General features: G+C 55.1%; 1 protein-coding gene across 1 annotated transcript; it reads right to left on the reverse strand.

Moving 5' to 3' along the window:
- Nucleotides 1–422: 422 nt before the first annotated feature.
- LOC116200455 (protein NYNRIN-like) lies at nt 423–6,210 on the reverse strand. The gene is made up of 2 exons (XM_031531304.1): nt 5,263–6,210; nt 423–3,326 (listed from the first exon to the last, which is right to left on the reverse strand). The coding sequence occupies exons 1-2, from the start codon at nt 6,208–6,210 to the stop codon at nt 423–425; spliced, it is 3,852 nt and encodes a 1,283-aa protein (XP_031387164.1).
- Between the last annotated feature and the right edge of the window lie 4,498 nt (nt 6,211–10,708).

Genomic DNA, 10,708 nt, shown 5'->3' on the forward strand with positions numbered 1-10,708 from the left:
TTCCCCTAACTTTTGCCTAGGCCGCGGGATGTGCAACAGCCTAGCGGGGTATTTTATTTAATTTCTCTCACATGGATGCTCACCTTTTGCTACGATTCCCCATGTTTGGGTGAGATCGCACCCCTTGAGTCCTCTAACTTTTGCCTAGGCCGCCTCAAAGAGGTTTTCGACCTAGCGAGGGAGTGATTTGTGCTCTCCTTTTGCCGCGACCCCCCTTTGCGGGATTTTAAGTCGTGCCACTCGTTCCCTAGTTTTTGTCTAGGCCGCCTCAAAGAGGTTTTCGACCTAGCGGGAAAATTTATTTTTCTCTCAAGAAAGCTTAGTATTGGATAGATCGTGGGAATTGAAGCTCGTCCACGGAAATAGAAATGTCTTACAATGAAAGGGGCACGGAGCCCGGAGAATAAAGAATATACAAGTGTTCACGGGTAATACTTCTTAATGGCGTCAGCGTTGACGGGAAGGGCATTTTCAGTGCCGTCCATGTCGCTCAAGATGACCGCTCCTCCGGAGAAAACCTCTTTGATGACAAAGGGGCCATCGTATTTGTACGAGAACTTCCCTTGAGAGTCCGGCGTGACGTGTAGGACTTTCCTTAAAACGAGGTCGCCGGGGTTGAAATCGCGGTGGCGGACTCTTGCGTTGAAGGCTCGAGCCATTCTTTGTTGATAGCACTGTCCGTGGCATAGCGCTTTCAGCCTCTTCTCATCAATGAAATTTAACTGTTCGTACCGCTGCTTTGCCCATTCCGCTTCTTCAAGCTCGGCCTCGGCAAGAATCCTCAAGGAAGGGATCTCTACTTCGATTGGGAGGACGGCCTCCGTGCCATAGACTAGCGAGTACGGGGTCGCCCCGGTTGAGGTCCGTATGGACGTACGATACGCCAAGAGTGCATAGGGGAGCATCTCGTGCCAATCCTTATAGTTCACCGTCATTTTTTCGATGATCTTTTTGATGTTCTTATTCGCTGCTTCCACCGCACCGTTCATTTGGGGACGGTACGGGGTGGAATTGCGGTGTCGGATTTTGAATTGTGCACAAAGCTCGTCGATGACCTTGTTGTTCAGGTTCTTGGCGTTGTCTGTGATGATTGTCGAAGGGACCCCGTATCGGGCAATGACGTCGCGTCTGAGAAAACGGGCCACGGCCTTTGCGGTGACTGACGCAAGAGTGACGGTTTCGATCCACTTGGTAAAGTAGTCAATTGCCACCAAAATGAACATGTGACCGTTGGACGCTTTGGGGTTGATCGGGCCGATCACATCCATTCCCCACATTGAAAAAGGCCATGGTGCCGTCATGGGGCGCAATTCGTTGGGCGGCGCTTTGATTTGATCGGCGTAGACCTGACATCGGTGGCAATGCCTGACATGCTTCACACAATCAGTCTCCATGGTGGACCAATAATAACCCAGGCGCATGATCTTCTTAGCGAGCATGAGGCCGTTCATATGGGGTCCACAGTTTCCCCCGTGCACCTCCTCCATGAGACGCCGCGATTCGTGTTCGTCGATGCACCGGAGGAGTGTGGAGTCGAAGGAGCGGCGGTAGAGTATCTCGTCACTCAAGAAGTAGTGTATCGTGAGGCGTCTGAGAGTCTTCCGGTCGCGGCGGTCGGCAAATGGGGGGTATTGGCCGGTTCGCAGAAGGTTCTTGATGTCTTCGTACCACGGCTTCGCCTCGGATGCTTCGATTGAATTGCAGTGCGCCGGTCCTTCGGCTATCTCAATCTCGAGGGGCTCGATAAGGTTCTCCTTCGTGATGCTCACCATAGAGGCGAGCGTTGCAAGCGCGTCCGCGAATTGATTTGTCATGCGCGGAGTGTAGGTGAACGAGATGTCCTCGAAGTTCTCGGTTAACTTCTCGAGGTACTCGTGGTACGGCACCAGTTTTGCGTCCTTTGTCTTCCATTGCCCCAATGTCTGGAAGATAGTGAGCATGGAGTCACCGAACACTTCGAGCTCTTTTACTTTGAAATCAATCGCCGCTTGGAGGCCGAGAATACATGCCTCGTACTCAGCCACATTATTGGTGCAGGGAAAGTCGATCTTTGCCGCTACCGGGTAATAGCGCCCGTCCGGGGATATCAGTACCGCGCCGATGCCTGATCCCGTGGAATTGACAGCACCGTCGAAATACATCTTCCATCCCGGCTCCTCTCCCTCGTCGTCTACTCGGAGGATTCCCTCATCCGGGAAGTCGGGATTAATTGGTGTGTGGTCTTCAATTGGGAATTCTGCCAAATGATCCGCAATCGCTTGCCCCTTGACCGAAGTGCGGGACACGTATTCAATATCATACTCCGTTAATTGACAACGCCACTTGGCGAGGTTCCGCGTGGAGGAGGGACTATCAAGTAAGTACTTCAAGGGGTCTGCCTTTGACAGCAAGCGGACCGTGTGATAAAGCGTGTATTGTCGAAGCCTTTGCATGACCCACACCAATGCACAGCACATCTTCTCGATTTCCGAATAATTTGACTCTCCATCGGTGAACTTTTTGCTCAGATAGTAGATCGCGCGTTCCGTGTGCGTGGACTCCTCCTCCTGTCCCAACATGCATCCTAATGATTGGCGGCGTACCGTTAGATAAAGTACGAGGGGACGACCCGGTGTAGGCGGGACCAATACCGGTGGTCGGACCAAATACGCCTTGATGGTGTCAAAGGCCTTCTGACATTCTTCGTCCCATTCAATCGCCGCGTTCTTGCGGAGCAAGCGAAAGAGTGGTTGGCATTTGTCTGTTAGGTTTGCAATGAATCGTGCGATGTAATTCAGCCGGCCCAAGAAGCCTCGTACTTCGCGGACCGAAGATGGCGGAGGAAGCTCCTTGATCGCCTTGACTTTATCGGGATCTACTTCGATGCCGCGCTCGCTGACCACGAATCCTAGTAATTTTCCCGATCGAGCGCCGAACGTGCATTTCGCCGGATTGAGCCGAAGCTTGTACTCTTTTAAGCGGTCGAAGAGACGCTTCAGATTAACGAGGTGGTCCTCTCCTTCTTTGGACTTGGCAATCATGTCGTCAACATAGACCTCGACTTCCTTATGCATCATGTCGTGGAACAATGTGACCATAGCCCTCTGATAAGTTGCCCCGGCGTTCTTGAGACCGAAAGGCATGACGCGATAACAGAAGGTTCCCCACATGGTAGTGAATGTCGTCTTGATCTTGTCTTCCTCGGCCATCCGAATTTGATTGTATCCGGAGAAGCCGTCCATGAAAGAAAACCGAGAGTGGCGCGCCGTGTTGTCAACTAGTATGTCGATGTGGGGCAAGGGAAAGTTGTCCTTGGGGCTGGCCTTATTGAGGTCCCGATAGTCGACGCAGACTCGCACCCTTCCATCTTTCTTCTCCACCGGCACGATGTTTGCAACCCATTCAGAATAATTGCAGACCTCGAGGAAGCCCGCGTTGATCTGCTTGACAACCTCCTCCTTGATGCGGAGAAGGAGGCTTGCCCGTTGCCGTCGCAATTGTTGTCGTTTGGGCGGGAACTTCTCGGTGTCTAGCGGGAGGAAGTGCTTCACTATTGACGGGTCTAGCCCCGGCATGTCGGCGTAGGACCAGGCAAAAACTTCTTGATACTGGTCAAGAAATCGATCATTCGGACCCGTTGTGTTGGGTCGAGGCTTGTGCCGATCTTTAGGATGCGGGGCTCCTCTTGAGTACCCACGTTGATCTCTTCTATTGGCTCGAGCGAGGTGAGTTGGCGATCCTCGAGGCGGCGCAAACTCTCTTCTATCTCAGGCACTAGACTGTCTTCGTCGAGCCCTTCCCCGAAGTATATGGGTCCGGGCTCTCCGAGACTTTCTTCGGATGGGTTCGAATCAACGCATCGAAGATTTGGATTCGAGTGGAGCCTGGAGAATTGAAAGAATTGTCTTAGAGAAATTTAGAATGATATGAACAAAAGAGTAAGGAAGAGAGAGTGGAATAGACAAGGATTCAAAAAATGCATATAGGGAATTCATTGATAGTGAGGATCACGAAGCCATAACAGAGTTCCCTCTTCCGTCGTGTGGCCTACGGCTACGCCGACACGCGGGAAACATCTCATACATAGATAAATCTTACACATCGGCGATCACAGCCGAGTAGCGCAGGACTGAGGTCCAATTGTTAAGCTCCTCGTTTTCCTGCGCCGGGCGGATGTGAACCCCTGAAGGAATCTCCTCGGTGACGGCATACACGGTTGGCAAGGTGTCAGTCGCGTCGTCGAAGTCCGAGGAAGGGCCGTCAGAGGTGCTCCCGATGATGAGTGGAGGCCCGGGGAAGAAATGTGATAGCGGGGGGACTGGAATGCCCCTGTGGAGCCTACCATAGTGCGTGGCGAGGCGGTGGAGGTGATTGACCCGGCGGGCCTCAATAATTTCATGGCAGGAGGGGCGAAAGCCAAGTCCCCTCCTATGCTTGTACGCTTCAACTTCAATGGGGCGGTTGATTCCTTGCCCGCGCGCTCCAAGGCCCGTGCCGGGGATGTAATGGTGGCGCAAAAGGACCCTCCCTATCATGCGGTCGGCGCGGGAAGGCCCGACCTTTCCGTAATCCCGAATAACGGAGACGGTCTCGAAGGAGTGGAAGGGCAGGTTTTCGTCATCCCCGATGCTGATGTAAGGGACCGCCGTCTCCTTATAGATGGCGTAATCCTCCTCCCCTTTGACCGTAATGATCTTCTCCTCGACGGTGAATTTCACCTTCTGATGTAGCGAGGACGGAATGGCGCCGGCCGAGTGGATCCAAGGCCTCCCAAGGAGTAGGCTGAAGGCGTTCGGGATATCCAAAACTTGGAATGTGACGCTAAAGGAGCATGGGCCGATATCTATGAGGAGATCGATTTCACCGTTCACCTCTCTCCTCGAACCATCAAAGGCTCGGAACCGCTGTTTTGCTAGGGCGGATGCGGTTGAGATCCACATTCATCTGCTTCAAAGTGGTCACCGGGCATACGTTGAGCGCGGAACCGTTGTCGATCATGACCCGGCCCACGATATGGTTGTTGCACTTGCAGACGATGTGCAGTGCCCGGGAGTGCGCGCATCCTTCAGAGGGGAGCTCATCGTCCGAAAACGAGATGGTGTTGGAGAAAATAGAGTTGACGGTTTCCACTATCCGGTCCGGGGGCGTCCCTTTGGGGACTTGCGCTGCCGTCAGGACGCGCATGAGGGCCTCCCTGTGAGGTTCCAAGTTGAGTAGGAGGGCAAGTAACGAGATGTGGGCCGGAGATTTGGCCATCTGCTCTACCACCTTATACTCGCTTACCTTGATGACCTTCATGAAGGCTTCGGCCTCCTCTTCTGTCACCTTCTTGGACGAAGCAGGCAGGGTGCTAGGCCTCCTCTCTTCTTCGACAGCGGGTGCCTTCCTTTTGTCGGTGGTCGCCGGGTTCTCATATAGCCGCCCTGAGCGGGTTATGCCCATGACACCGAATTGTTGCTCTAGCCTCCCGACACTTCCCTCATAGGTCCAGGGGACCCTATCGTTCGAGTATGGCTCCCGGGCGGGGACGTCTATGACAAGCGGGGCATGAGGCACGTCTACCCCGGTGAACCCGACTGCGACTTCCGTCGGTACGTATTCAATCACAACGGGAGAGAACCCATCTTGTTTGCCTTCGTCCTCGCTTGACGTGCACACGGTGATCATGTTGATGGAAGGCCCCGGAGCCGGCCCATGGTCAGGAAGAGGATTGGCCTGTACGTTCGGAGGCCTTACAGCATTGAATACGAGCTCCTTCGCATCGATCATTTCCTGAACCCTCTCCCTCAATCTCCAACAAGTGTCCAGGGTGTGCCCTGGTGCACCCCGATGGTATTCGCACTGCTTGCTTTGATCTTGGATGGTGGGATCGAAGCTTGGGCCGGGCGCTATTGTCCCGATCTTATCGCGAACTTGCCGATAGATGTGGGAAAGCGGGACCGGTAGGGCCGGGTATTGTCGGCGGGGTCGCGGTTGTGGTGTGCCGCCCTGTTGACTTTGCGGGGGCGGGGCCCGTTGTGCCGGCTGAGTAGTCCTAGGAGCCGGAGGTTGATATTGAGGGGCTTGGGATGGAGCAGGGGCATAATGATGGACGACGGGCGACGACACCGCAGGTATGGGTGGAGGCGGCAGTGCGGAATAGTAGATTGATTGGGCAGGGGCTTGAGGTCGATACTGAGGTGCCTGCGGGGCGAATGAGGGAGCTGCGGGAGGCGCCGCCGTGTAGTTCATCGAATATTGCTGGGGGGCCTATTGCGCGGTGCTGACGGTATTCACCGAAATTTCCTTTCCCCTTCTCCCGCTTGAGGATGATGATGTCGCGGAGACCTTCTTTGACGACTCCTGTCCTTTGCTGGTGGGTTCCTCCATTCTTCCAAGCTTGATGCCCAAGTCCAACTTCTTTCCGGCCTCGATGAGGTCGGAGAACGACGAAGTGTGCGCCAACAAGTGCGAGTAATATACCCCTCTCAGCGTGGAGTGGAACAATTGGATCTGTTGCACCTCGCTGATCGGAGGGATGTGCTTTGCCGCTTGGGCTCGCCACTTGGCAGCATACTCCTCAAACCTTTGGCCCCTCGCCATCTCTTTGGTGCTTAGCTCCAACAGGGTGGGAGGCGCTTCTGCGCAATACCGATACTGGTCGGTGAACTTCCGGGAGAGGTCCTCCCACGTTGGGATGTCTTCGGCCTTCAACGACATGAACCAATCGAGGGCCGATCCTGACAGGCTATCCTGGAAGGAGTGGATGACGAATTCCTCGTATTCCCAATACTGCAGCATCTTCCCTCGGTAATGGCGGAGGTGGTGGCGCGGATCCGTCGTGCCTTCATAGGTCTTGAACTCTGGAACCTTGAACTTCGGGGGCAGCCGCATGCCCGGGAATAGGCTACAGTCGCCGTAGCGGGTGTTGGGCGAACGTCGTTCGCTTGTAGGGCCCGTATAGTTTCCTCCACTCGCTTCAACCTACGCTCCTGTTGGCGTCGGCCTCGGGGAAGAAGTGCGTTGGTGAGGCGAGTTGGGCCGCATGAGTCGGCGTGCCCGGTTCGTGGAAGGTGGTGTTTATGGGGGGCGGTGCCTGGTAGGAGAGACCGACGTGAGGCTGCAGAGTCGGATAAGGAGGGAGTTCCGTGGCTTGAGGATGAGTTGGAGCAGGTGCGGTGGTTGCCGGGAAAACCGTCGGCGGAGGCGCCGTGTAGATCATAGCCGGAGCCGGTATGGGAGCAGGTGGAGGTGCAGACAGGGTGTGCTCCGCGGATAGGAAGGTAGCCGGTGGAAGAGGGACTACCGAAGGGGCCGGCGGTGGCGGAAATTGACTTGTGAAGGGGTGGACCGTGGGCGTATACAGCGTTGGCGGTGCGGGAGCTTCAACGTTCTCCGGGGCTTGGATCGGTGGAGCCCACAGGGTCGGATCGACTGTTGGTCCCGGTCCCGGGGGAGGAGTAGAACTCGAGGAGGCCCGGTTGGGTCCTCTAAGCAATGCGAGCAGCTCCGCCATATTAGTGGCCATTTGGTTGACCGTGCCCTCGAGGGCCGCAATGCGGGCTTGGTCATCGGTGGCTGCGGATGTTGGTGAGGCCGGTGGGAGAGGCGCCCCTGAAGGTGCGGGGGCGGGAGATGCGTCGGAAGGGCGCCAGAGTATGCGGGGAGTACGCCTGCAGGAGTAAGAGGTGGTAGTAGCGTGTGTCTGCGGTGGTTGAGAGAGGGTCGGGACCGAAGGGTTGACTTCTTCGGAAATATCGACGTGATCTCCTTCCGCCATTCTGAGACGTTGACGAGTCGGGTAGCGGTGTGACGCCAGTGGTAATCACCTAGATTCCAAGAATGTGTAAGGACAGACACCAATATCTCAAATGATGAGTGCGGAATTAAGTAAAATGACAAAATGTATGAGATGCATGAGCTTTCAAAACACTAATGTCATTACATTGATTGGCTCCAAGTTCCACGGTTTTACAAAATAGAACATTCGGAAGAAAGGAAAGGAACACAAATGTAAAGCCGACATCCCTTTGCGCTCGGTGGCCACTCGAAAGTGGCGTGGGCCCGAGCGAGGGCAAAAAATGGGTGCGCCTACTAATCCTAAGGATGGGCGAGGTTGCGCGCCCTCTTATGCACTCGATCCAACTCCGCGTCCAAGCGGGCCATCTCCCGGTCTAAGTGTGCGACCCGGGCGCGTGCTCGAGTCAGCTGTGTCTGAACCTCCCTGTAGTCCGCGACCTCTGCGCGGGCGTCGACAAGCTCGCAACGGAGCCTATCCCGTTCCTCCCTGACGGCCCGTGCTCCGTGTGCATGGCCGCTTGGATAGAACTCTCGGCTTCGGGAGCGAGGGGGATGTAGCGCGGAGAGAGGGGAGGGTCGACGGAAGGTGGGGTCGCTGGTTGTGTCGATCCTTCGCGGGTAGAATTGCGGCACAAGTATGATGCGAGGTGGCGGTGGCAGAAAATGCTCGCTCCTCGTCGGTAGGTGCTCGGGGAAATACAGGCGCTGGATGGTGCTAACATCCCGCTGACGGCGGATTCTCTCCGAATCTGTAGAACCTATCGGGGGCTGTGGACGTGGAGTCGGCCCATTGGAGACGGAAAGGAGACGGTCCGCCTCGGCGGGAATGTCCTGTAGGCCGCGAGTATCTGTACTCGGCCGGAATATGAGGGTGCTCCCCAAATGGCTGAGGAGGGAAATCCACGATTCCGGGACATCCCGTGATCATGGGGCCGCCGGGGTTCCATAGGGCGACCCAAAGGAAAATCGTGAGGGCGTCAGCTCGCCGCCAAAAGCGCCTCCATTCCGAGAAGTGTGCTCGGAGGTGGGATGACCGGTGCCAAGCGTTCGATCAGCGAGCGCTCATCGGCGTGTAGGAGAACGGATGTGACGTGCAGAACGGGCTGGACATGAGCTAGAAGCCAAATCTGTAGCAAGTGCGGAGATCCTCTCATCCTTCCACGCCGAACCTCCCTGAATAGTCAAGAGACCGAACGGGTCTCGGCTAGAAAGCCTCCACATAACGATGGCCTCCTACCGTTGGAGGATGACTTGGGCTATAGCCCCGTCGATGAGATTCGGCGAGTACGGGAACAGGAGGGTGCCAAAGATCAAGAGCAGGAATCCGTGGCAAGCATCGCGCTGATAAAGCGTAGTAGGCTCATTGCGCGGAGGAGCGTCCAATCGGAGAGCCATGCAATCCGGATGCCTTGATCCCACCTTTGATGAAGCTCCTCGTGGAAGTCTTGAGCGGGTATGCGGAGAAGAGCAGAGAGCTGACCCTGGATGGTTGTGAACGGGTTGGGCCTGAATATGCCTTGGGTCGTGGGTGTGGGCCTCTGGATGAGTGCCGTGTATTCCTCTATCGTAGGAGCTCAACTCCGTACCCTGGAAGTTGAATACTGCGTGCTCGGGATCCCAAAATTCGGTGGAGAGTCCTCAAGAAGATCCAGTCTACCGGGGTCTCGGTGAGCATGACCACGTCTCCGATGATGTCCTGGATGAATGCGTGGTCACCGATCGGAGAGTCCTCCAGATGCGCAGATGTCTGCCTTGGCGGTGTTGATTGCTTCGAGCCTAAGACCTGGAGCCGGGCGGTCCATCCTTACCTAGATGGGGAGATGTCGGCTTAACATTTTTAGGATCAAATCAATGTAATGTCCTAGGTTTTTTCGAAAAAATGTATGCAGTGCGGAAGAGTAAACTATAGTTGTGTTCTTTACAGTAGTACATCGCTCTTTCTTATAAAAACAACCAAAAATGCCCGTCCTAAAAAAAAACTACGGGCCGACTCAAGGACTCGACTTGGGGTCGGTTGACGGCATGGAGGGTAAAAATGGTCCAGCATGACGGTCCCTGTGTATGCATGGTTTTTAGTGCTACTGGGAGAACGCTAACTAGGGATGGGGGCTCCCGACTCAAGGGTGTGAATTCCTTGAAATCGAGCGAGGATCTTTGGGGGCCGGTTCGGTGGCATAGCCGACTCGATCCGTTCCCTTACTCGGAACCTCTGACTAACCTAAGCTTCCTATATTGGTGCCCGTGGGATGTCGGACAAGGTCCCTAAGAATCTAGTATGATGTGCAATGCATGTGCGGGAAGAAATAAGATGCGTAAAGTAGATAAGCGGGAAATGCGGAAAGCGGTAAATAGACAAGCAAACAAACAAGCGGGAACGAGCCCGAACCCTCTAAGTCCCCAGTGGAGTCGCCAAGCTGTGCGCACCCGAATTTATCTCGTCGGGGCACGCATGCGCGCGCCTAAGCAAACGCGGCTTGGGAGTGTCCACCTTCCCGGGGGATGCGCGACGGACGCACATGAGAAGGAGTCGCCACTTGCCATTTTACGACCCGAGGGTCGAGGGCCGGCAAGTTACCCGGGTAGGGGTGGGGTACCCTAAATGCTAAGGCAATGGGTCGTACGGAATAGAAAGTTCCGAATTCGGGGGTTCTATTACTGTGCGGGCCTATATCCCGCACGCCCTTTCGGTACTCTAGCTTGCTAGGCTTGCCATTTTGTTTATTCACCGCGTGATTTAGGGTCGCACTTGACTAGCCCGTTTTGACACCGTAAAATCGATGAATCGATTGAGTGGGCCAAGAATCCGAAAGATGAGTAGGCTTGGTGAGTCAAGGAATCGGTTCGCTATCTTAGCGTTACAGTTCTTCGAACCGTGACGGTCGATTCCCTGCGCGAACCAGACACCATGATTATTCGAGCTTACTCACCCTTTGGTGGCGATAGACCAACT

This window comes from Punica granatum, chromosome 3 (assembly GCF_007655135.1).
Source record: "Punica granatum isolate Tunisia-2019 chromosome 3, ASM765513v2, whole genome shotgun sequence".
NCBI lineage: Eukaryota > Viridiplantae > Streptophyta > Magnoliopsida > Myrtales > Lythraceae > Punica > Punica granatum.

Bases quoted from the DNA above. Each gene is read 5' to 3' on its own strand.
- LOC116200455 (XM_031531304.1), bottom strand. From the start codon at position 6,210: ATGAACTACACGGCGGCGCCTCCCGCAGCTCCCTCATTCGCCCCGCAG. The intron at 3,327-5,262 runs GTAAGCGAGTAT...GTGCGAGTCTGC, and splicing joins CCTTCATGAAGGTCATCAAG to GTCGACTATCGGGACCTCAA.